Consider the following 26,194-nt stretch of genomic DNA (forward strand, 5'->3'; position numbering starts at 1 on the left):
GCGCACAGCAGTGCGGCCACGGCCTCTTTCCTGGTCCGAAGATACCTTGGCCCCAGGCCCCAGCGATGAGGGTGTCAGCGCACCCAGGCGGCCCAGCTCCTCCGGCCAGGGCCCAGGCCCTTCAGGGCAGCAGAGACAGTGCTGCGAGGGGAAACAGATGCCCCCCAGCCCCAGGGTCTGGCCTCGCCACCACGGCTGCACCAGAGCCAGGGCAGTGTGCCCGTCTGCCGAGGCAAAGCGTTAACTGTCTAAACGGGGGGGGGGCTCCCAACCCAGGGGCACAGGCGTGGGGTCAGAGGCCAGCGTCCCAGGTCCACGTGCTGCTGCCCTGGCAGCGCCTTCCACCCCGACATCTGCTTCTGCTCCTGGGGGCGGGGGCAGGGCTGGCCTGCAGGGGGCCCGGAGATGCCGCGTGCACCCCGCCCGCTGGCTCGCGAAGGCCCCCCAGGGAGGAGCACGGCAGCACAGCCCTGCACCGTGCCCGGACCTACAGGCCCGGCCCTGGCTGGAGGGAGGGCGCTGGACGCTCGGAGCCGACGGCCCCCGTGGGGCCGGGGCGGAGGGGCCGGGCGGCGCACAGGGCACCTCCAGCAGCGGGTGGAGCTGCGCACCCAGACAGACAGACGGCCAGGCCTCCCCAGGCTGACTTCTGACGTGAAGGAATACGGGGCTGCACCATCCAGATACAGGAACGATTCATCCAAGATTAAGGAAAACTGTCCAAACAGTTTATCTCCCAGTAATGAGAAGGCGTCACAGCTTAGGAACCCGGTGAATGGAGCGATTGTTTAAACACAACGGAGAGAGGCCGGCGCCCAGCAGAGGCGGAATGAGCATCTCAGGAAAATGAAGCAGCAATTTAAAAGCCTTTGAAGAAAATCAATAGGAGCCGGGCCGCGGGCCGTCCTGCGTGCCGACGGGCCGGGAGCGCCCGTGCGTTGTCACCGAGGGTAGCGCCGGGGAGAAGAAAATTGCCCGGCGGGCGCGGGAGGCAGGATCGATCGTGTAGTTAGTAGAGAGATGCTATTTCACATCTGACCGGCCCGCGCCGGCCCGGTACCTGTTGTTAACAAGTCACCGAGGCTGCAGAACCCGACCCTCTCCAGGGCTGACACAAACAACAGGCACTTAATTTGCTCCCGCGTGTGGGCCAGCAGGGAAGGCCCGGCCCCGCGGAGGAGTGGGTCAGGGCCCCTCCCCGCCACCCTCCAGGGGCCCAGGCGCCCAGGCGCTGACCCCGGGGGTGAGGCCGACATCTAACACGTCTCCACGACAAAGGGAAAAAAACCCCACTAAAGAGGACACGCGGCTGGGCTGAGACCCACGCCAGCACCCGCCACGGACACAGCTGCGGTCTGCCTGGGGCGGGGGGGGAGGGGGCTCTGAGCCTGGCTTTTCTTGAAAGGGGGCCTGAGGCGGCACAGCCTCCAGACCCCAGCCCAGGCTTCAAACACCACAGGGACCTCGACACGGGGCAGGGCCACCCCGGGGGCCCCCACCCCATCCCAAGCACATCCCGTGCTGCCCCGCCGGGGCCACTGCTCCTGCGGGCCCCCAACCCGCCTGGCTGTCCAGCGGCCTCTGGGGGCCGGGCAGCTGCCTACCTGGGCTTGTGCCAGCACATGCCGCTCAGGAGCCGCGATGAGACGAGCTCCCTGAACCACAGAGAACCATGTCTCGTGGCTCCGGTCCGTATGGCACAAAACTGGCCTATGGGCTGGAAAACGGGGGCTCTGAGGACCCCCAAGACAGCCCCAGGCTCAGAAGGTCAGCAGCGATACCTGGGACCACCGGGCAGGACCTTCACCTCCACCCACGCACGGTCCGCAAGCACACGCCCCACGGCCCTCCCGCCGGCCCCACGTGCGCAGCTCTGCAGGCGGCAGGGGCCCAGGAGACAGCAGCGGGCGTCCTGCCAGCAGCTCGGGGCTCAGCCAGCGACCTCTTCTTGCCCTGGTTTTTCCATCTGCTCAACGACGGATTTAAGCGACCCACGGCTAGAAGTCGGGGATACCTAACTAGACTTATCATGAAAGTGCCAGGGTACCCCGCCCAAGCGTCCTGGAGCCACGGAGACAGACGTCGGCCTTCAGCCCACAGGCAGCCTCGTGGGGGCGGGGGCGGGCTGCGGGGGTCCTTACCCTGGGCAGGTCCAGCCATGGGAAGAGTGGGCTTTGTTCCCCAAAGAGGGGCCTGCTGAGCCCTGAGCGGCCCCCAGACAAGACCTTGCAGGGCAGGGGTACAAATGGGACCCTCGGTGCCCTGGCCAGCCCTATGGTGACCTGCTCAGCCCTCGGGCAGACGCAGGAAGGGGGGACCTGGGGGGTGCATGGGGTGGGGCCGCTGACCCGCACTGGGTGTGGGAACGGGATCTGCGTGGCCAGGGGTGCTTCTGTGCCCTGTGGCTGTTGCGGTGTGGTCGTTCCTGGGGTGGGTCGGAACCCAGGGGCGGCCTGTGGAGGGACTGGGCACCATCTGGGGGTTCCTGAGAGGCAGCTGGTCCAGGACCAGCAGGCCCAGAAGGAAGCCCCCTTTGGAGGGGAGCTGGCGGGGCTGAGGAGGGGCCGTCCTTCAGAGGGTGGGAGCCCCTGACACGGTGGGGCACCCAGACCCTGGGGTGTGCCGGCCGTCCTGTCCTCCAGCCCCTGAAACAGAGGCTCCCAACCTCCAGGGCCCTGTGAGTAACTGAGGCCCCAGAGAGTCTGTGAGATGAGACTCTGTCCTGCTGTTATCTTCCTGGCATTTAAAGTTGAAGAGATTTAAAATTTGCTGTTTACTCATGCACTTAAAACAATAATAAACTCATGAAGTGTTTTAAAAAAAGAAAAAGGAAATGGGTTTCAGAACCCAGAGCCTGAACAAATGATGCCAGGACGGTTTCTGGCAGTGGATCTGTCCACGCCGCCCGCCAGGAGCCGTGAGAACGCGGCTGGGCCGGAGGCCGAGTATCTCGCCGGCCCAGAGGGCAGCGTGTGCCAGCCACACCCGTGACTCACAGCCCAGCAGGCGGCGGCAGGGGACCTCTCGCGGACACCACGGGCCACCCTGGAGGCTGCCGGGGTCCGGGTCCCCCACGCCACGCCCGCCCCCCCGCAGCCCCCAGACCCACCTGGGCGCCCTGCCGGCCTCTGCAGCTGCTGCCTCTGCTCCCGGGCCCTGTCTTCTGGGTGGAGGGGCCGTCCCGCGTCGTCTCTGGGGATGATCTTCCCGTGGAAAGGGCACTGCGCAGAACGGAGCGCTTCTGATGTGGGAGGGGCCGCCGGCCATCCCCACCCACACCGCCCTCCGGTCACACCCCCCTCACAGGAGGGGCCCGGATGGAGCTGGCAGCGCGGGGAGGGGGGCGTCTGGAGTCAGTCTGGCCGCAGCCCCGCTTGGTGCACAAGGCCGCCTCCTCGGACCCCCCAGCCCAGCACAAAGCAGACTCAGGAGACGCATGTGGGTGGGGACACCGGGACCCGGCGCAGGGACCAGAGCAGAGTGACCCAGCCCTGTGCCCGCGTGTCAGGCCACCCGCCCCGGGGAGAGTTCTGGTAGCAGCAGGCCGGAGCCCAGCACCTCCCTCCGACCCTGTCCTGGCCCAGCCGAAGAGGCACCACTGCTGCCCAACCCCCACACCTTTAGGCGGTCTTGGCGCTCACAGAGGCGGCCATCAGGCCGGGGGGCGCGGCACCGGTGCTGCACGGGCTCGAACCGCCCCGCGAAGGTGATGTAGCGGCTCCGGAGAGACTCGGAGAGCGCGGCACTGTCCACCTCTGTGTCCACTTCGTGGGGCTTCCAGAAGCGGTGCTCAGAGTCGGACCTGCACACGGACCAGACTCTCAGCTCCATCATGGGGACACCCCCGCAGCAAGGCCGGGCTGGGCGGCTGAGGAGGGGGGACCCCCGGGCCTGTGAGCCCACCCAGGAGGAGCAGAGACACCCAGCACGACGGGGGTGCTGCCAGGCACCTCGCCCCCAGCCCGGCCTGGACCCGGCGCAGAAGCTCCCTGACGGAGGTTAACAGAGGACTGCCGCCCCCGGAGAGAAAGCAGCCAGTGCAGCGATGGCCGCGGCCTCCCGGGAACTCCTCGCGGAGCCCCAGGCCCGGCCGCCGAGCCGCGAGCAGTGAGCCGGGCAGCGCCCCAGTCCCTGGCCGACGACCCCGCACGCTGCCCTGACGCCCAACCAGCCGGGCGGATGACGGGCATGTCCCACCAGAGAGCAAAAGATGGTTCAGGAAAAGTCCCCAGGCCCCCAGGCAGGGCTGCATGACCCCGGGCCCCGCACCTACGAGAGCCTGTGGGCCGCGACTGGTGGGACAGGCGAGAGCCTGTGTGCAGAACCGGGGCCTGGCCCAGCTGTGTGTCCAGCGCCCAGGCCGGGGCAGGCCGGGGGCCCACAGGACCCGCGGGACGCCCGCACTCACTTGAGGATCTTCCCGGCCGTCAGCTCCTCCTGGCCCCAATAGCACAAGTCCACTCCGAAGGGCACGACGGGGGCCCGGGCCCGCTCTGCCGCCAGCTTCTCGGTCTCCTCCAGTCCCCGCGGCGCCCTGGAGAGAGCAGGGGATTCTGGGACATGGTGCCCAGAGCTGGCCGCCGCTACCTGCCTCTCCCTCCCCGCAACCCCTGGTCACACACCTGGGCCGTGCCCTCTGCCACCTCAGGCCTGCGGCCCTACGGGAAGGCCAGCGCTGAGGACCCCCGGCCCCTGCGGCCCCCACCCTAGTACGGATGTCGGCGGGTACCTGCCCGGCCGGGGGTGTGCACACAGGGCTGCGTGGGCAGGGGCGGGTGTCCGGGCGTCACCTGGGGCCGGGGGGCGATGCCGGGGGTGGCTGGCGCCAGAGTCGATGCCGCTGGGCGGCCGCAGAGGTGGGGTCGCAGGCCTCCTCATCAGCCCCCGTGCTCTTCCTTGCCTGCGAGCGCGGTGCGGCCGGGTCTCTCTCCAGCCCTGCCACAGAAACGTGTCTGCTCTTGGCCACCGTCCTGACCCCAGAAAGACGCCTGGAGGACACCGCGTCCCCACCCCACCGTGACGGCACAGCTCCCGTGAGGGTGCCGAGTCCTCCAACCGCACAGCACGTGCCCCGCTAGCCAGACGAGGCCCGGAAGCCAACATCTCACCCGCAAGGCCAGCATCCGTGCCCAGGTCCCCAGGGCAGGGGGGAGGCAGCTTCCCCACTGCCACCGGGCCCCACTCACCCTGCTCCCTTGGCCCCACTGGGCCACCTGTGCCGACTCCTGGGCAGTTCCCGACCCCTGCCAGCCCCTCCCAGTTGGGTGCCCGGGCCAGGGTCCCAGGGCTGCCCGGTAGGCACACGGTGAGATGTGGGTTAGGACCCTAGAGACACTCCACCCCGAGGGCAAAGACGGCCCCTCCCTCCCCAAACTCTCCTCCAGACAGGGAGCTGCTGCCTGGAAAGCAGGTGAACAAGTACGCGGAAAACGAGAAAGAACAGGAGCTGGAGACACAGCGGGGACCCACATCCAGCAGCCAGGAAGACGGACGAACCAGATGGCAGACAAGTGGGGAGAGGACAACTCCTGGCCACACCCACGTGGGCAGCTCTCTCCGGGCAGAGGCGTGAAGGGCAGACACACGGGTACCAACGTCTTCATTACTGAACTTCGGGAGGAGAGAAAATAACTGCAGAGGAAGAGAGAGAGAGCCCAACCTTCCTGGAATTATAGAGACCAAGGGGCTCGCTGAGCATCAGGAAGAAGACAGAAGGAAGCACGCTCAAGTCACTTACAAGGATGTTCAGGAACATCAGAGATGAAGAGAAAGGCCTGAGAAGCTTTCCTTCTGAAGCCGTGAGCATCCCACAGGCACCAGCGTCCTTAACACAATGGTGAGCATAAGGTCTGGGAAATGACGTCCAACCTCGGAATTTTATACCCAGCTGTGCTAGGTTTCAACATGCAGGTGAAGGACATGGCCCCACCGGATGTTCAGGAGGGTTCGCGGGACAGGGGAGTAAAGGCCAGGAAATGACTTGGTAACATTCACTTCCTCCTGCCCCCAAACCTGAGTACCCACAACCATCAGAATGTAGTTGGTCCCTGGATGACCCAACGTGCTGGGCTGGGAGGCCAGAGCGAGCGGGAGTCAGCGTGCCCCCCGCCTTGTGCAGGAAGTGGGGACAGGGACGCGCGGGGAGGCGCACAGTGAGGGGAGGCGTGACGCGACGCTCCAGGGCAGGCGTCGCCGTGAGGACCACACATACTCTCACTGTTCTGTTTATACTGGATGAACACTTCCAAAACCAGCATCAGAAGAGTTAATCCAGCAAATAAAAGGTGGGAAAAAGAAAAAAACAAAACAGCAGCAACAACAGCAAACCGAAGAAGCAGAGTGGTGAAGAGATGCACAGCAGACCAGCGACCACAGCTGAGAACGCGGTAGTAACTCATGAATGGCTTAAAGTCAACAAGAAGACCCATGAGTTTAAAACCACTTGGCAATTTACCACTTTAGTAAGAACCACTTCAAAGAAAAGGTTAACAAAAGGCAGGAAAGGGCAGGGAGGGGAGGGGAGGATGAGAGCCCACCGATGCAAACCGGAGCCAGAAGGAAGCTGAGCCGGTGCCACTACAAGAAAAACTGGGTTTCACGTCATGAAGGGGCATAAAAGGTGGAGTGGGTGAACGCGTGATGGATGTGAACGGCTCTGCCTCGTGAGGGTTCTGGGAGCCCTGGCCGGACCCTGGCCGGCGGGGGTGGACAAAGGGTCAGTGAGGTCGTGGCTTCTAACCCTGGGACCTCACGTCCAAGAAATCCTTCTCAGGACACACAAAACTGACAAGACAGCCAGGTGGGCAGCTCCAGGGGCCACAGAGCCGCCGGGGGAGCAGAGCAGAGACTGATGCGAGGCGCTGTGAGAGACGCGGTGCACCTGGCCTTCCTCCGGCCCGTCTCATTCCTGCACCCACACGCGTGGACTCAGGAACGTGCCCCGCGTAAAGAGACAAACCAGAAAGGAAATGACAGCACCGAGAACTGGATGCTTCCCGGGGCAGGAGGGGGCCAGGGTGGAGGGGAGAGAGGCGACTAGGAGGGGACGGGAAGGCCAGCTCAGGCCACTGTCAGCTACATGCTCTCTGCAGCAGGCAGGCAGACCCTGCGGCCAAGTCCTCCCAGAACACACGTGGCCTCCACACACACACACACACACACACACACACACACACACACACACACACACACACACACACACACACACACACACACACACACACACACACACACACACACACACACACACACACACGGCCTCGCACCTGCCGGCGTGCTGTCTGGTGCTGTCGGCGTGCTGTCTGGTGCTGTTGCAGACGACAGCAGGTGAGCAGCTGCGACAGAGGCCTCACAGGGCTCACCCATGCCGAAAACGTGTGCCCCGGGCCCTTCGCGGAAAGCGACGGCCCTGCCTGCTCCAGACGCCCCCAGGCTCACACACAGCTCTGCCAGCACAGGGCCCTCTCCTGGGTCTCGGGTGCCCGTGGCTGGGACTGCAGGACACGGGGCGGAGCCGCCTGGCGGGACCCGGAGCTCTGAGGCCTGAGTGCTCTCGGAAGGCTGGCGGGGGCCTGGCGCCATCACGCACACATCCCAGGTCCAGCCACGAAGCCTTCCCCATGCCCCCACTCGGGATTCTGACAACAGCGTTACCAGCTGGTGCAGGCCCTGACACAGGCACACGTGCACGCGGGGGGCCTGCTAAGTGGCCGCTGTGGCGCTTCCACAGGTGGATACAACCCCAGCCCGGAGATCGATGTGAGAACTCCTAAGAGTTACAAGAATGAAATATATTTTTCATTGATTTGTTGTTTTAAACCATTAAAGAGATGGGTAAGCGTGTTGAAGCTGGGTAAACACTCAGGGCACTAAAAGAACACTACCATTCTCACATTGTTGCAGAAAATCGATCTCCATAACATACTTTCAAGGTAAAACCCCAAAAAGCAGGCGCATCCTCTGGCCCCAGGAGCTGTGCTTTCAGGCAGAGTAGGGACTCTGGGGAGACCAGAGGCTAAAGGGCATCCGACGCGAGCACAGACCTTGGCTCACATTTCCTCCCACGGTGGCTCTTAAAAAAAATCATAAAAATGTCCAAATCCCCTTTTTTGTTTAAATGGACCAAGTGGCACCTACTTGCCTGCAGTACTAAAGCGGACGGGGCGGGCGGGATCGATGGCAGAAAATGGAGAGGCAGGGCTCCGAGCGGACTTGGGCTGCAAGCCTGACACTATTGATTTTACCGAGTTCAGCTGGCCTTGTAATTAAAATGTAAATTTGAGAAAGAGATTATGTCCTGACAGAAATGGTAGGATTAAGGGGAAGATAAAAGCTCCTCAGTGAAAATTCAGAGAAAGAGGTGAGAAAGAAAACGGGAGCCCGTCTCCTCGGCTGTGGATTTACGCAGACTCGACTGCACAGTCACCCACGTTTAACTGAAAAACCAGTGACGGACTCTCGACCAGCATTATGAACTGGCTCCAGCACGTCCTGCGGTGGCCCTAAGCCCAGAGCGCCGCGCTTGAGACCAGGCCCCGGACCCCTCCGGGGGACGAGGCGACAGCACCTGGCCAGGGCATCCCAGCCACCCGCCGCCACAGGACAGACCCGGAGCTCAGCTGGTCCCGCCGTGCGGGGGCTCCCGGGCCGCCCGGCCCGTGGACAACCAGGGACAGCTCGGCTCTGCTCTGCTCCAGCCCCGGCCACCAGCTAGGAAAACAAGTGGCGGGTTGGCAACACCTGGAGGTGGTCACCCACAGTGGTGCCCAGCAACCCGGGAGGGCGGTCACGGAACCTCAGGGCCTCCAGCACCCCCGGCTGCCTTGCGGGCGTGGGACGAGACCTCACCGGGTGGCGAGGGGGCACCAGGCACCTGGAGGACACGGCAGAACGGAGGGCACCGGGAGTGGCCCCGTGGTCCGAGGAGACCCGCTGCTGGGACGGTACGGCCGCACGGCTGGCACTGAGGGCGAGGTACTGGCTGGGAGAGCAGGGGCAGGCGGCGGCTGCAAGGGGGTCCCTCGGACCCCCAAGGAGGGTCACGCAGTGGCAGAAGGGAGGCCCCGAACACCGGAGGACCGTGAAGCCTGGTGCAGTAACTGTGTGACGTGCCGAGTGAGCCATGTCCTCACACTCCAGCTGCCTGAGCAGCTAAACTCCTTCAACAGACCCACACCTCAACTCACACTCCCAATTCAAATCCACTTGTCCACGTTGCCATGAAAGCCACACGTGGCCTTGGTTTCATTTGCTTCCTCTGGGCAAGAGAGGCCTCTTGTGCAGATGTGGCTTTTGGCGACTTTTTGAAAAAGAAAAGAATCCTATGCGGAAAGACAGCCGGTGAGCAGCGCACCTTCCTAGGGTGCGTCGTTGCTCCTAGGCCCAACGCCAAGCCTGTGACTCCCAACAGGAAGGAGGACGCACCCACCCTGTGACAGCCCCAAGACACGGTGACTGGGCAGCAGGAGGCCCGGAGAACACAGGGTGGCTGCCCACCCCTCACCGAGGCAGCGGCCTCCCCTGACTCCCTCCCAGCCCCAGCAGCCCTACCGCTGTGGGGACCACACCACACACCCCAGCACCCTGCCCTGAGCGCAGGAGCCACACTCTCTGCTCCGAGGGTGCCCTTCCCATCCTGGATGCGCTCCCGACGGCCGAGACGTCTGTGACCTGCAGCAGGGCCGCTCCTTGCCGTGCTGGGGCCTGAAGCTTCAGGGCAAGGAGGTCAGCTCCAGCCTGTGTTGGCTCGGGGAACTCCACTGTCCCCGTGCTGGGTGGACAGCACAGCTGCACGCACAGAAACTGGTGGCAGGGCCTGTCCACCGAGGGGAGAGCAGGAACCTGGGGTGGGTGGGCCTTGAGGAAGGGCCCAGGCCAGCAAGCGCCCTATCACCAAAGGAGAATCCCACGATCTTCAACGAAGGCAGCTCTGCAGGGTCGCCAGGAGGGCTGCCGTGAAGCCCAGGACCACGTGGCACAGACTGGGGGCACCCACCACAGCCCCCAACCCCCAGGTTGGACGTGACGTCCTCCCTAAGGGGCAGTGTCCTGGGAGGGGCCTCCCCCTGGCCGCAGCCCAGCCACTCACCGTACTCAGGCCGCAGGTGCTCAGGGATGCAGGCCTCATACCCCTCCTTCTCGGGGACCTCCACGAAGTCCTCATCCTCGTCCTCGTCCTCGTCCCCGTCCCCGTCCCCCGGGGCTGCCATCTGTGGAAACACCCCCAGATCTGTGAGTGAAAAGCCCAGGCGGAGGCCCGCACACCCCAGGCCTCTTCTGAGGACCTTCTCCAGGTTGGGTTTAGGGTCCACCAGGGTGGCCACCTTGGAGGTCTGCGCCCGTCCCTAAACCACGCCAGCCCCACGTGCTCCTCCACTGGCCTGCCCTCTGAGAAGCACGGACAGACACGGCTTCAGCTCACAGAGCCCCCAGGAGCGGGCAGGTCTCCCCCACACAGGCAGCCCTCTGCCCAGCGCCAGCGAGGTCAAAGCACCTCGTCCTGCCCCAGGCCAGCTGTGGCATCCAGCGGTGCCGCTGTGGACACAGCACTTCCAGAATACTCTTTAAACAAGAATGGCTTGTTTAAAAGCCACCGAAGGGAAAGTTTCCTGTGGACAACGCCACCTGCCCGACAGCTCCGCAAGGCAGGGTCCCTGTGCTGTGCCTGGAGCCCCCCCCCCCCACTCCAAGCCCAGGGGCCCGAGGAGCACCCAGGCGTTCTTTTCCAGGCCCACCTCCTCTGCCCCTGCCCCGCCCCCTCCTGGGCAGCACCTGGGTGGGAGTGGCAGGGACCCTGAGCACAGAGGGCCACCTCGTGGGAGCTGGATGGCCTCCAGAAAGCAAGGTGACCGGCGGCCTCGCACACGCGCCAACGCGCCAGGGCCACGGGTGGCGCGACGCAGGACAGCCCACGCTGCTCAGACCTGGACGCAGAGCCCCGCCGAGGCCGGGCCAGCACAGCCTCCTTCCCCCTGCCCTCACCCCCGGACGGGGTGTGCAGGCCTGCTCTTCCTGAGGAGGCCACGGCAGGGAGGCACCCAGAAGCCCGGCCCCACCACCAACGCGACCCTGAAACCCTCGGGGGCGCTTCCTGCCTGCAGCCTCCCCGAGCAGGAGGCCAGCCAGGCCACAGGTGCCCTCGGCACGGCCAGGCCCGGGACACCCCGCGCCCTGCAGACCCGGATGCTGCGGAGGAGCTGCCCGCGAAGCCTAATCAGATGCAAACGCACTGAGCTTGGGCACACCCCGCGGCGCGCGTCTGGGAAGCACGGAGACATTAATCATTGGAAACTGTAATTTTTGTTATCAGTCTAACACTGATCAAAAGGGAAGCCTGTCTCCACCGCTGACCTGTGAAACGTCCCAATTATACTCTTTGGAAATGACAGGGGCACTTAACTCCGGGGCTGAGCAAATGACGCCCATCAATCACGTGTGAATAACAACGAGCTGCGGACCTGAAAATTATTTTTGTAGAGAATCCACCCAGGAATTTATGAAAGGTGGAGAGCAGCCCAAGGTTTTAGGGCATTACGGGCCCAGCTCGTGCAGTGCGTATCAAACACTAAACAGAATTTATGTGTTTTAATTTTCTAAAAGGTAGATGTGGCCCGGGTGCCACAATGCATGACGCACGGCGCCGGCCTTTCAACACGGGGCTCATTTCCATAAAATATTACGCTTACCGCTCACACCCTTGAGTTTCACCTGGGACTTTTATTAAATTTTCATTTCCTAAAAAACACTCAGCTGCTTAGCTAACTACCAGGAATTACACCTTCTTCTCCAACGAAGGCGGTCCATCCCCGTGACTGAACGTGCAGCCCTGGCTCTCTCTGTTTTGAAATTCGCGCTGACGAGGCGTGAGGCCGCGCGGGGTCCAGGAGGACGGTCGGACCCTCAAGAGCTGCCTCCTTAGGGTCCCCGGCCAGGTCCTCGGGCACAGCTTTGCCATGAGCGGCCCCGGGGTCCTCGGGCAAGAGCTACCGCAGCCGTCGCTGCCATGCTCACGTCCTAAACCCCTTAGTGGCTGGGGTGACCCTCAAACCACGTCCCCGCGGAGGCTGGGGCCTCACTGCAGACACTCAACTCAAGCTTGAACGAATCCATTCTCGAGTTCTAGCTCACACTGGGTGGCCTGGGCTCCGAGGTCCTAAGCTCACAGCTCACCTTTCACGTCTGGCTCCAGACGCACCGGCTGCGCAGGGGCAGGGGGGCGGGGTGGGGGCCGTGGTGCCGGCGCCCGGGGGCACCGTCCCTGAGGCTGGGACACCTGGGGGCCAAGGGCCTGCCCGCATGGACAGTCCTCTCCAGGCCCCGGAAAAGCACACGGCTGGGGACACCGAGGCCTTACGGAAAAGGGTCCACCTGTGCTCCAGGGGCCAGCCCAGGGGTCCCAGGCAGCCACTGTGGCAACCTCCCCTCGAGGTTAAAGGTCACAGGTCAGGTCAGAAGCCACAGCAGGCACAGGCGGGAAGGTGCCGGGGGCAGAGCAGGGGCACGGAGATGCCCGAGGATCCTGGGAGGAGGTCATGCCCTGTGGAGGAATCGGCTGAGGGTGGGTGGCCTTCAAAACGGGTCAGACTTGCCAAAGGTCCTCAAGAGCAGTTTACTGGGAGCTAAGCTTCCCAGTTGTGAAGAAAGGCCACCAGACACACCCCGGAAGGCAGCCCACCCTCGTCTGAGGGCCAGGAGGCCACGCCACGCGGCCCCAGGCGTGCGCCCACCCTGCACAACAGGTCAAGTCCTGGGGCCTCGGGGGCCCGGGCAGGCGGTCCGAGCCCTGCGGGGACGCTTGGGGTGGGGGCCAGGCCCCCCGCGGGACCCTCCCGAGCCTGCAGGGAGGCACAGAGGATGCCCCGGGCCTTCCTCTGGTTTCACACAAATTGATTCTCACCACAGTTAAAAGGATTTAGAAAAATGAAGGCTCCGCGATCATAATTAAACAAGCAATAAAACGGCTAAAATATACAACGTAATCTGTTTACAGAAGTAGGGTGGCGGGCTGCTAATTACTCGAGAAGGATGGGAACAGCCGCTTCCCAGGTCTGCCCGCCCAAGGCGTGCCCAAGATACAGCTGGGCCATCCAATAAATTCTGTGCAGTCTAATTAACTTGGGCGCCATCTCCATTCCTTTCCACCCAAGAAATCACTTTCGTTCAGTTTTATGTGTGTCTGTTTCCCTTTTTAAAAAAAAATGATGTAAGGCCTCGTCAGACCAGTGAGCTCCAAGCTGCATTTGTCTCCACTGCTTGACGGCAACGCACTTAACACCCCATTCTATCTTATAAACCAAAAATTAAACGTGCTCAGCTGTGATGGTCGGCACATCTGCTATTTATATGCTAATGCCCTCCCTGGACACCGTGCACGTCGCCCAGCTGGGCCAGGACCGCACGCGCATCTCCACACCTCCGCTGCAGGACGCACCTCGGAGGGCAGAGGCTGCGCGGAGACCACCACAGGCCCCAGAACAGGACACGGACAGGCCATGGAGCTTGTGCTCGCCTCCTGCATGGGGACCCGAGAGCCACCTGTCCCAGAGTGACCGGCCCTTTCACACCTGCTCACGTGGCTGTGCCCTGCGTGCTGCTGTGGCACGGAAGCTCGCCTGTCGCGGGGGCGTGAGGAGGCCGCCGCCCTTTGGGTCAACCAGACGCCTGGACAGCCACTTCCAGGCTGAGGCTGGGCGGCCTGAGTCTGTTCTGCGTCCAGATGGGCAGCCCTCTCCTCCCAGGCGCCCCGACGCGGCCCTGATGCTCGCTCGCCTCCTTCAGCCCAACCCCTAGCCAGAGCGCGGGGCTCGCCCTGCCGCCTTGGCCTTGGCGAGAAGACCCACGCAGCTTCCCCGGGACTCAGTCTTCCCACCTGTGGAATGGGGGTGAGAACAGAATCGACCTCACAGGGCTGATTTTGGAATTAAGGGGACCCCATGTGAAAGTGTTCCGAAGAGTGTAGCTGCCCTGAAGGGCGCTGGGAGGTTGGGCCGCAGGGCAGGGAGGGCCCAGGGGCTGCGGTGGGGGGAGGCCTGCCCCCACCCACACAGCTAACAGGCTCCCAGTCCGCGTGAGGACACATGCAGCCCCCTCCCCCGGCTCCAGCCCCGGCGCAGCGGCCTTCAGCACCAGGGTGATGGAGGGGCCGTCACCGGGAAGGTTGTTTACGGGCCCTGCTGAGCACAAGGTCCTGACGGTGGCTGATTTAGTTCCCCTGCCGCCCTGGGGCGCCCAACGCGGTCAGCATCTCTCTCCCCAGCTTCCCTGCTCCGTCCTTTTCACCTCCAGGAAGCCAGTACTCAGCCCGGCAGCACAGTCTGGAGGGCAACTCGGCCTCGGCCACGCACCCGCCCGGGCGACCACCAGGAAGAGAACCTCACCCAGAAGGAAGAGGTGTGACCTCTGCTTTTGCCACGACTGTGGTGTGTGCAAGTTAAAACCCTGCGGCTGCCACATCAGACCAGCCACACCATACACGAGCACCCGTGTGGGCGTCCCAGCCGTGGACGCGAGGAACCTGGGAGCTGAGGCGCGGCCCACACTGACCACAGCTTAAACAGACTGACGCCTGGAATCACATTTTTCTTCCTCTCTGCTGGGGGAGATTACTATTTTGTGAATTACACAGTACAAAGCAAGCGCTGACCATAGCTTCATGATTAACCAGTGGGCAACTTAAAAATTTTCAAAGGGTTTTTATCAGTTTAATGGACGCAGCAGCCACAGCTTATGAGACCTCTCCTGGAGCACCGCGGCTGGAAACTAAATCTACCAAACGCTGCTTGATACTGATCTAGTTAAGATCTATCCCCGGCCTGCTTCCACACGGAGCTGGGACAGACACTCTACAAAACAAACAGTTAAACGTATTTAAGCTGGCTTAAATATTCTTTAAAGACAGAACAGCTACATCAAAAGGAAAACTACACAGCAACACAGACTGAAACGGGGAATCTGAAGAAAACGCCCTGGTCAGGCTGCCGGGAGAAGCCCCTGCTCGCCCTGCACCTTCCTTGGTCGGAGCCGGAGCCGGAGCCAGAGCTCCAGCAGGACCATCACGCCGGCTCCGCTCTCTCACACATCCGTTACGGTTCTCACACGTTTACCACACGCGTCCAGCTCAGCCCACACGAAGTGCGGACACACCAGGCAGAGGATTTAAGCCCTGCATGTTTCAAGTGAAAACGCGGGAGTGAGGAACACTGGTTGGTCATTCTAATCACCACGGGGCCGCACGGAGCGGGCGCAGGTGGGCAAATACCGCCGCCACGTCTATTCTGGGAAGCAGGCGGCCCGCGCGAGTCCGCGAGCGGGCGGGCGCTGCCACCCGGCGGCTGAGCCCCAATCGCTCCATCACCAGGCCCACCGCCGCCAACAGCGAACAGCCAGCACGTGCTCTGAGGACGCGAGGCCTCGGAAATCAGCTCCTGGAGAAGCCCCACAAGACAGCGCCACTGCCCCCGCTGGAGCTACCTGGCCTGACCACGGCCTCACCCCCCCCACCCAACACGCGGCCCCGACAGGCCCTGGCCACCCCAGCTCCTGCCCTCGGCCACCTCCCTGCCAGGAGTCCCCTCCGACCTGCCCTGACCGTGGCCACGTGCCTCCCAGGCTTTGGGGCTGCCCGGCTGTGGTCAGTGATGTGCTGACACTCAGGCTGGAACTGCACCCAACGGGCTGCTCAGGGCTCGCTCCCAGCAGCTGGCCTGCCCCAGTGGCCCTCAAGGGAGCTGCGTCAGGACATCGGGGAGGTTCTGCTGCCAGTCCCGGGCTCCGAGTCTTGCTGGCCCGGGCCGTGCAGGCTGGCCCCAGGTCCAGAGGGACCAGCCTGTGCCTCCTGGTCTCTCCTCGCGGCTCTTCCCAAAGCCCCGGCTGCCTCCAGGATGCCTGCCGCTTGGGGACGGCGGGAGCCACCCGGACGGGTCACCCCCGCCCGCCAGACACAGCGACGGAAAGGCGGCCCTCGTGCAAGACAGGCCGGGCTCAGGCAGCTGTGGAGGGGGCGCACAGTGCTGTCCCCGCACGCGCACACCCCTCGCTGCTCTCAGCCTGGCGTTCCGCCCTGATGCTGTGCCTGGAGCCTGCTGAGGCTCCGAGGGACACCCCCCACCAAGAGCCACAAGGATGCGCTGACGGGTCAGGTCCCCTCCTGTGCCCAGAAAACACCCTTCCTTACTGTGAAACGAGTCTCTCGATCAAAACCCACACAACTAACTCATTTCCCATTCAGTCACGCGCTGAGCAAAGCCCCGTTAGGACCTGACTGGCGGCCAGGGAAGCAGGGCCAGGCCCCCAGCCGCCGGCAAGACCCCACGCCCGCGCGCCTCAGGAGACGGTCAAGGTCGCCCTCTGCCGGTCCCTGGGGGCCGCGCACCCACAAAGCGGAGGGAGGTGCAGGGCAGCCCCGGCTCAGCAGCTCTCACGGGGCCCACCCCGCAGGCCCCCAGGGGGAAGGACAGGACCCCAAGGCCCAGGCTGCTGGCCCCTCTCCCCCTGAGCAACTACAAACGTGCCCTCGTCCTCAGCGAGGAACGGCCCCCCCCCCACCCCAGGGCTTCCTCAGGGAACGGGACCCACTCTCCTCCCCTCCAGCGGCCACAGCGCAACCCTGTGGGGGTCGGGCTCTGGGAGCCCCCGGGCACGGGGCACTCTGCTGCCTGTTTTCCCATGGGTTCTGACCAAAGATGTCCTGGCTGTCCCCCTCCCCCACACCCCCCATCACCCCCGGGAGAACCCCACGCGCTCTCTGTTCCTCTCAGGCAGGAAAGTCCAGCTCCCGGCAGGCGCATGGGAGGGGGCCCGGATGCCACCACCTCTGAGGCGGAGGGTCGCCACACTGAGGCCTGGTGTCCGGTCGCAGGTGGCTTCGCCCCTGCCCAGTCCCCAGGGCCCCTGGATCTGGCCACATCCCTGAGCCTGCTCCACACGCCTGCTGGGGACACAGCCATCAAAGACCAGCGGCCGCCCACTGAACCACGCGGTACCCAGGAAATGGGGCTGTGTGCCTGGCCCGTGGCGGGCCTGAAGCACTGACCCGAAAGCAGGCACCAGTCCCCACGTGCACCCTGTGTGGCGGCCCTAGGCTGGAACACAGCCCTCTACGTTAAGCAACGTCCTGTTTCCCTGTGCCCCACGGGCACCCTGGGCTCCAGCGAGCGCTCGGGAGAATCGCCCAAGCCTGGAACCTGCTACCGAGCTCAGGGGAGGGGAGCCCCATGGGGCGCTCAGGTAGGCAGCCCGGGTCTCAGCCAGGCCGCTACCCCACAGCCCCGCCTGGGCCATGCGGTTCCTCCCCCAACCAGACCCTCCTGCCCAACCCCCGCCCCGGCGAGGGCCTGGCTGTGGCCTCTGGGGCTCCGTCCCAGGCTCCCACTGAGGATGCAGACGGAACACCCCAGGGTCCCAGGGACGCCTTGCTTGCTCAAGAGACCGAGCTCAGGTCAGAGGGGAGGTCCCTTGGCTGTCCTCCTGGCCGGCCAAGCGGCCGGCGGCCCCTACCTCACGCCTGCGGCCCCTACCTCACGCCTGCGGCCCCCCTCGGGCGCGATGTCCAGCTCCCGAGACCTCCTCAGGGCGGTCTCCAGCTCAGCCTTCAGGTCGATGGCGCCCTCCAAGTGCCCGCCATGCGTCCCCGCACGGGTGAACAGCTGTGGGGACAGGGCGTCACGCCGCAGGCCGGGCACCCTCCCTCGCCCCCCCCCACCCCGGGGGGGCCCCCGCCCCTCTGCCCGCACGCCCGGCCCACCTGAACCCAGGAGCACACGGCCGGCAGGAACTTGTTCTGGATAAGCCTGAGCGTGTCCCGGGCCGCGTGGATGACGGCCAGGTTGTCCTCGTCCTCGTGCACCCTCAGGCCGCCTGCAGCCAGCACGTGGGTCACCACGGGGACCACCGCCCGGGCAGCTCCCTGGGCACCCCAGACGGGGCCGCCCGCACTGCCTGCCACCCCGCCCCAGCCACACGTCACCCGGGACCCCAAACCTGCCCCAGGAGCTTCGCTGCCTTGTGACCCTGCCCACGGCGCACTCGGCCGGACCCCAACGCCTCCCTCCACCCCAGGCGGTCAGAGGGCCCTCCCCGCCCTGCTCTCAGGATGCAGGCCCCAGGTGCCCCCTCCACCACCCGCGCAGTCCCCAGCCGGGCACCCCCACCTCCCACGCGCCCCCTGCATCCGCAGCCCCAGCCAGAGGGCACCGGCTCCTTGGGGCTCGTGGGGCTTGCCCGGCTGCCCCCCAGCCCCGCCCACACCCCACCTGAGGGGCCTGGGCCACGGGGGGTGAGACAGATGCTCGAGGCCCTTCCCCTACCAGCGGCTGGAACGCAGGAGCCGTGTGAGGCCAGCACGTCACCGCCGCGTCGTCACCAACACGGGGACACGCCGCTCTGCGCTTCTTCCTCTCGGCTGCCCTCTGACCCCTCCCAGGGGCACCCCGCCACAGGAGTGTCGGCCCACCCTCAACGCCAGGCCTGCGTGTCGCGATGAGGGCCGCGGGGCAGGGGCCACAGGACTTACGAGCCTAAGTCACCCCCATCCCAACCCCTCGTCGCACGGCCCCGAGGAGCCTGAGACCTGGGAAGTGTCCCGGGCCCGTGGCCGAGGAGCCTGGTGTGGGCGCGGCCGGTTACCTGGGGAGAGCTCCACGTCCAGCGTGTACTTGCGGGAGCCCAGCCCGTGGTGCCGCACGAAGCCTTCCGGGTCGCTGTCCCCGTCCCCGTCCTCGTCCTCCGAGGGCAGCCCCTCTGCGCCCCAGGCTCCTGGGCGGCGCGTGCAGGCAGGCAGGCTCTTGCTGCAGCAGGGCTGCTCCTCGTCCCTGCCACCCTCCTCGGCCACGGCGGGCAAGGCGGCCCCCGGGATCGGGTCAAGGTCAAAGGGCACGAGCAGTCGGAAGCAGCTCTCGAGCTCCGTGAGGCAGCTCCGGATCTCCCCGGACATTTCTGCAAGGACGCGACAGGGCTCGCGAGGTTCCTTTAGGATGTGGCCGTCGGGGGCGGGGATGCCGCCCCGCACCCCTCCTCCTCCACACGGGCAGGCGGGAGCCCTGCTCCAGAGACCACCTGGCCGGCTGCATCTGCGAACACCCGGTGAGAGCCTCCGCAGACAGCACCTCCGGGAGAGGGCAGCCTGCCGAGAGCCGTGGGGACACACGCACCACTTCTGCAGCCCAAGTGCACCTCTGCTGTCCTACTCTGGCCGCGCCCACTGTCCGGCACCTCCCTGGGGCTGACCAGCTCTCCCTGCCCTGCTTCCGGAAGCGCCTTCAACCCGGCTGCCTCCCAAGCTGCTCTCACCCTGGCTGCCCCTCACGGGAAGGGCTGCCAAATGGAGAGGATTTGGGGAGGAGACCGGCAAGACCGTGGCTGGGGAGAGGGAGGGATGGATGGATGGATGTTCAGACCGCTGCGGGGTGCACGTCTCAAGCATGGCCGCCAGGGGCCGCAGGAGAGGCGTGGACGCAGGCGGCCACCCGAGATTCTGGGGACAGGGCTGGGGTCTGTGCTGAGAGCCACCCCACTGCCAGCCGGCGCCCTCAACCTGGACCAGCCGTACCCACAGCTCACCTTCCATCTCCCTCGCGGCTCGCTCAGACCGCTCCTTGTAGATTCTGTCCAAGCGCTTCTGTTTCTCCTCCGCTCGCTTTCTTTCTGCCAGGGTCCTAACATCCACATCTTGGAAATCTACCTGGAAAGTTATGGTAAAGATCAGGCCTGACTATGAAGAACGCAAGGAAGTCAGGAATCAAAAACAGGCCTGAGAGAAGACACAGCAGCACCAGCTACGACCAGAAGCTTTGCGGGTCTCGAGATCACACAAGCTGTTTTAACACACAAGGCAATGTGGTCAACTGTGATTTTAACCCGCTGAGAGGACACAGCCAACTGCGACTGCAGGTAAGATGACAGGTGAGAAGGCTTCCAGCCCCACGGGTAGTGCAGGCGGGCAGGCAGCAGCCTCGCTCCGATGAGGGGGAAGGGAGGCTGCTGGCCGGACACAGACACCTGAGGACAACACGCGAGGGGGCCCCGCAGGAGCGCTGGGGAGGCAGCAGCCGCAAGCCCGGAGCAGGGCAGGTGGTGGGTGCTGACAGCACCGGTGCTGGCGGGTGTGGGCCCCCCAGGCCAGCCAGAGCCCGCAGCAGGCAGGCAGGCACTGGCAGGGAAAGGGGGACGGCTGGGCGCAGAGCCGAGCACAAGCGAGGGCTGCAGCTGAGCAGCGGGCTCTTACGGCTCCTCCCCGTCCAGCTCTCCGTGGAGCCCAGGCCCAAAGTCCCCGCACCACCCACGTGCGGGGATGACCCGTGGCTCTGCCCCCAAAGACCCGCCCCCTCCAGTACCCCGGGGACCAGACCGGTCTCCCCGCCGGGAAGGCCAGCGCGCTGCAGGGTCTGCCCACCTGTTTGCTGTGCCTTAAAAAGTGGAAGCCCAGGGCGAGCTTCTTGTAGGCCTCGCCATACTTCTCGTTCCAGCCGCGGACGGCACGCGCGGCCGCCTGCCTCAGCCTCCGCGCTGCCTCCTTGGGGGGCGGCAGGGGCCGCTCGTGGTCGGTGCCCAGCGTGAGCTCCAGGAACTCCTGGAAGTTGGAAACAACCCGCGTCCTGAACTGGTGAGACCTGGCGAAGAGCTGGTCCAGGACCTGGAAGGCGGAGAGGCGGACCTCGGCGTGCTCCTGGCTCAGCTGAGCCATCAGCAGGTGGTAGGTGTGGCCGAGCTGCTCCTCTGAAGACCTGGGGACACAGCCGTCCTCACCCGGTGCCTGACGCACCCCTGGGTGGCAGGGACGCGGGCCCACCCACCGCCCTCTGCCCTGCCTCCAGCGCAGCGGACAAACTACTGGCCCACCGGCCAAACCTGGCCCCTGCCTATTTCTGTGTGGCCCAGAAATAAAGAACAACTTCTACTTCTTTGGTTAAGACAAATCAGAAGAACACCACTTCCTGACGTGTGAAAACCGTGTGAGATTCAGCATTGGTGCCCAGTTTTATTGGGAGCTGGCCAGGACCGTTCATTCATTTGGCGGCTGACCACCTGTCTACACCTGAGTGCCTGCAACAGACTTGACAGCCTAAGGATCCTGAAAGACTCCCTACCCACTCGCCTGCCGGCCCACAGAGGTCATATAACAGAGACCCCACCTCCTAGCCCTACCCGCCCCCACCAAAGCTCTGTGGTGGGGGGTGTGGGTGGGGTGGCTGGCACACACCCTGACCCCCCTTGCCGCTCCTCTCCCTGGCTATCCTCCCCACCCTGTAAGACGTGCTGTTTGAGGGTTTTCGAGGGCAGCAACAAAACTTGATCTGAATCAACACTTTTATCAAAACGTAAACTGTTACCACTTAAGTTCTCCTGTTTTGCAAGTACAGGCTACGGACAATCACTAAACCCCCTCGGCCTCCATCCCTACACAAAAGGTTCTCAGCAGTGGAAAAAAAGTGGTGTTGAAAGAACAGAAAGCGCCCAGGGACCCCACGCACTGTGACCTCTAACCTTCCTCACATCGTATGTTCCAACAGTAAGTCACCTATAAGCCACACGCACACACAGAGAAGGAAACAGACACCAATCACAGCCCCGCTGTGTTCTTCCCGGCGCTGCACACCCCCGCCTGGGACCCCTGCCCCAGAGCATGACCAGGTGCTGCAGGGCCCTGGGGAGATGTGCGAGGCGTGTTCCTCTGCTGGTTCTTTCCAGCAGACAGGCGATCCAGGGGACAGGTGGGGAGGGCTGGCCCGGGGAGCCCCACAACCTCCCAGGGCTGTCATGGGCTTCCTGAGCCAGCTGTCACCTGAAACGTGGACCCTCCACACATACTTGCAAATTTTCTTCAGTTCCTTCATTTTCTCGGGATTCAGCTGGGGCTCTCCTGAAGTTGTGAGCTCTTCTACCAACTGTGAAAGTTTCTGATCCATGTCTAGAAACATGAATGCACAGATGCTAAGCCCCTCCCTAGTACTTCACAGCCCTGGGTTTTACTAGCACATGTTTGCTGGGCTCCACTGTGTGCCGGGCACTGCGGCGTGGGTGCAAGGCTGGGGCCCCGTGCCCTGGCCTCTGTACGATGACCCCTGGATGCTAAAACGCAACCATTCAAGACGAGATTCCGGGCCAGGCCAACACGACTTTTGCGGTAATCAGGAAAAGGGCAACAACAGAACGTGAGCCCTGGAGGTCTACGATTCGCCGCCATGAGTGACCCGACCCCACGAGCGAGGCAGAGGCTGCAGCCACAGCTGTGCTGCCCTCTGGGCAGGCAGTGCGCTAAGGCAGGGACCGGGACGGTCTGAGTGACACGTGACCTGGCTTTCCCCCAGGACCGCCGCCGCCCCTCTTCCCTTGCGCCCCCGGCTATCCGTCCAGAGGCCACAAGCGGCCTCTAAGACCGCGGGGCGAGTTGCTGCGCCTCAAGCCGCGCGCGGGGAGCGGGCCGGGGGCGCAGGGGGCCGGGGACGCAGGGGGCCGGGGCCGCTCTGGGCCTGGGCGGCGAGGACGCCTGGCTGGCCGCAGGGCTCGGCCTCGCTGCTGGCAGGGGCCGGGCGCGCTCGCCGACACCACCGCGTCCGGTCGGCGACCCCGGCGCGGAACACACTCGGCGCCGGCGCGGGGCCGCTCCCCCGGCAGCCCCGGCACCTCGCTGCCCACGGACCCGTCAGGACCGACTCGGCCGCCGTCCTGAAGTCCGGGACGCGGGGAGGGGGCGTCCCGAGAGAGGGCTCGCCCTCTGACCCCGCCCCGTCGCCCCTGCCCGGCGGCGAAGCGACCGCGGCACCTACCGCGGGACCGGGCCGCTCGCCTCACCCCGCCCTTCCGGCGAAGGGCCCGCCCCCTGTCACGTGCCCCAGATCCCCGCAATCATTGGCTCGCCCTGACCCGGGCGGCGCGGGGACGAAGGCCTGCGCGGCCACAACCGCGTCCTCGCCGCAACGCGGCGGGTCTCAAGGTAGCCCGCCCCTTCCGGCGGAGGCCCCGCCCTCCTCCCGTCACGTGCCTCCAAGCTCGGCAAGCAGTGGCTCTCCCTGACCCCCGAGGCGCGGACGCGGGGTCACGGCCGAGGTCTGCGCGGTGACGCAGGCGCGCTCCCGGCGGGGGCGGGGCGGCTGGGGAGGGCGACGCGCGAGAAAAAGGAGGCAGGCGGGCGCAGCAAGTCCTTAAAGGGGCCGCGTGCGCGGGGCGGGGGCGGGGGCGGGGGCGGGGGCAGGGGGGCGGGCGGGGCCGGGCCGGGCCAGGCCGGCGGGGTGCGAGCTCGGCGGGCGCTGCGTCGCCGCCGGGAGGGTGGCGGCCCCCCGGCCCGGCCCCTGCGACGGCACGCCCGGGGGTCGCCGCTCGGGAAGCGGCCTCGGCAGCGGCCCCAGCCCTCCCGGCGGGCGGCGCCCCGGCTGTCGGCACGAGCCTCGCCTGCGCGGCCGCGCGTCCCCGGCCCGACGGCCGCGTCCGGAGGTCCCCGCCCCGGGACACCCTCCCGCCCCCGGGGGCCCCGCGCCCTCGGACGCGCGGCCCTCCCTCCGCGGCCCGGCCCCTCCGCCGGCGCCTGTGTCCCGCCTCAGGACGGGGGGCGCCTGCCGGCCGCGACACGGGGGCCTGGGGAGCGCAGCCCCGGGGAAGGGCCGCGGGAAGGGCCGGAGGCGTGCGGCCGCCCCGAGGCGGAGGGAGGCGCGGAGGGCACGCGGCTGCCCGGGGCGCGGGCGGAGAGACGCGGGCCCTGGAGCTGCAGGTGCCTGTTGCCCGACCTCTTCCTCGGCTGCGACGCCGACGTGTGCGTCCTGGGAGGGTGGCTCTTGGGAGTCACCTCTCAATAAGTAACTATTGAGAGAGAGGGAGAAAAATGAAGTGAGGGCAGAGAAGAGACTAAAGTGAATTAAAAAGCGAAACAGGAAACGGGAGTGGAAGCGGCTGCCAGCCCCCTCTGTGCGCCGACCCGGGCCTCCGGTTTGCTCCAAGCAGCCATTAGCTCTTTGCCTTGTGCGGCCACGGGGCGGTTGTTTCCGCCCTGGCAGGACTCTGCTCTTCCCTCGACTCCTCTCCCCAGGCCGGTGCCCCAACCCAGGTTGCCCAGTCAGGCCGCCTGCCCACCGCCCTCTCCGCTCCGTTGACGGATGGATCTCTGTCCTTCCACCATGCAGGCTAATGACCGTGGGGTCCTCCTGGAACCCTCCTCCTTTCATCCTACTGCGAAGTCCAGACAGCCCCACTTTCAGAACGTATTCAGAATCTGAGCACTTTTTGTCACCCCTCTGCCACCACCAGGTCCCTGCCACCATCCCCTCAGCGTGTCACCACAGTCACCTCGGCCCACTCCTGTCCTCAGGCCCCCTAGAGTCCCTTCACCTTGCAGCAGTCAGAGGGACCCTCTAGAGCCTAAGGTCAGATCATGGCACCCCTTCCCCCCCTCCAGTGGCTTCCATCCGAGAGTAAAGCAAAAGGCTTTAACAGCCCACAGGGCCTTCCTGGTCTGTGCTGGCTGCCCCACCTCCCTCCTGCTCTCCCTTCGTCCCTGCAGCAACGTCAGGCTTCCTGGAGCCACTCCGTGCCTGGAAGGGTGTTCATCCCACCTCAGCACTTTCTCCCGCAGGCCGTGGCCTCCCTTGCTGTGACCAGCCAGCCCCAACCACCCCACTCCCCGCCTGCCCTGTGTTAACCTCGCCCACTTTGTCCCGTAGCCGTACAACTCTCTCTCACACAGACTTGTAATCTTATTACTAGGTTATTGGGTTTTTTCCTCTTCGCTCTCAGGACATAAGCTCCATGAGAACAGGGATCTTCACCTTGTATCATGATGTCAGGCACACAGCAGGTGTTCCATACTTTTAAAAAAATTATTTATTATTGCCTGTGTTGGGTCTTTGTTGCTACACGTGGGCTTTCTCTAGTTGTGGCAAGTGGGGCTGCTCTTCATTGTGGTTCACTGATTTCTCATTGCCGTGGCTTCTCTTTTTGCGGAGCATGGGCTCTAGGTGCGCGGGCTTTAGTAGTTGTGGCTCTCGGGCTTAGTTTCTTCACAGCATGTGTGAACTTCCTGGACCAGGGATCGAATGCGTGACCCCTGCATTAGCAGGCAGATTCCTAACTGCTGCGCCACTGGGGAAGCCCTCCATACTTGTTGAATGTTGAATCAATGAATAAAATTAGCCAAGCTGAACTGTGGTGAGAACTAAAAGATACTGTAAAACAACCAACTGGGATTTTTCAGGATGATAAACCCCAAGCAGCATGAACATGAAGAAGACCACCCAACACAAGTCATAATCAAATTGTGGAAAACGAGTGACAAAGAAGCACCTTAAAAGCAGCTGGAGAGAAAAGGCATGTTACAAAGATAAGAGGCAGCAGATGTCTTGGCCGAAACAACACAAGCTCCAAGACGATGGAACAAACCCTTCGCAGCAGGAAAAGAAAAAACACTGTCAGCCTTGAATTGTCTGTGCAGTGAAATGTCGCTCCCAAAGTAAACTAAGGGGAAATACAGTCATTTTCAGATGAATAAAAGCTGAGTGAACTCATCACCGGCATGTCTGCGGTGGTAGAAATGTTACAGGAAGTTCTTCAGAATTAAATCAGAATTTGGCAACAAAAACATCTGGAAAATTTCCACATGTTTGGAAATTAGCCAACAGACACCTAAATAGTCTGCAGGTAACAGAAAAAAATCACAAGGGAAACTAAAATATTCTGAACTGCATGAAAATGAAAACATTAAAATGTATGGGATGTTTATGTTAGAAATGAAAGGCCCCAAATCAGTCATCTAATCTTCACCTTAAGAGGCTGGAAAAAGGACAGCTAAACCCAAAATAAGCAGAAGGAAGAAAACAGCAAAAAGCAGAAATCAGTTAAATAGGAAACAAACAATAGGGGGAAATCATCCAAAGTGTGCTTGTTTGTAATAATCTATAAAACTGATAGAAAGTCTGATTGATAGGAAACTGACTCCAGCTAAACAAGGAGAAGTAAATGAGCAACCCCAGGAGTGAGCGGGCACCTCGCTCCATGTAGAGCACAGTACAGACATTGTGCTTAGCAAAGCCCTTGCAGATCAAATCCAGCAATACACTAAAAATGTAACACACCGAGTGGGATCTATCATAGGAATGCCATGTGTGTTTAACCATTCAAAACTGAAGAATAATTCTCCATGTCAACACAGTAAAGAAAAATCATATGCTAATTTCCTTAGACGAAGAAAAGGACATTTGGGATCATTCAACGTCAG

The 26,194-nt window shown here is 63.7% G+C and overlaps 1 protein-coding gene across 1 annotated transcript in view; it reads right to left on the reverse strand.

Annotated features, from left to right (window-relative positions):
* The window catches only part of UVSSA (UV stimulated scaffold protein A), a 32,630-nt gene extending 9,735 nt beyond the window's left edge, over positions 1-22,895 (reverse strand). Inside the window, exons 1-12 of the mRNA XM_057705600.1 lie at positions 22,761-22,895; positions 21,802-21,901; positions 20,387-20,717; positions 19,555-19,675; positions 18,622-18,930; positions 17,741-17,853; positions 17,514-17,642; positions 10,088-10,208; positions 4,791-4,935; positions 4,409-4,534; positions 3,619-3,802; positions 3,110-3,221 (exon numbers count right to left, since the gene is read on the reverse strand). Of these exons, the coding sequence (XP_057561583.1) occupies positions 3,110-3,221; positions 3,619-3,802; positions 4,409-4,534; positions 4,791-4,935; positions 10,088-10,208; positions 17,514-17,642; positions 17,741-17,853; positions 18,622-18,930; positions 19,555-19,675; positions 20,387-20,717; positions 21,802-21,899 (1,789 nt within the window). The 5' untranslated portion in view covers positions 21,900-21,901; positions 22,761-22,895. The remainder of the gene's footprint in view (positions 1-3,109; positions 3,222-3,618; positions 3,803-4,408; positions 4,535-4,790; positions 4,936-10,087; positions 10,209-17,513; positions 17,643-17,740; positions 17,854-18,621; positions 18,931-19,554; positions 19,676-20,386; positions 20,718-21,801; positions 21,902-22,760) is intronic.
* Between the last annotated feature and the right edge of the window lie 3,299 nt (positions 22,896-26,194).

This window comes from Hippopotamus amphibius, chromosome 13 (genome assembly GCF_030028045.1).
Source record: "Hippopotamus amphibius kiboko isolate mHipAmp2 chromosome 13, mHipAmp2.hap2, whole genome shotgun sequence".
In the NCBI taxonomy this organism is placed as follows: Eukaryota; Metazoa; Chordata; class Mammalia; order Artiodactyla; family Hippopotamidae; genus Hippopotamus; species Hippopotamus amphibius.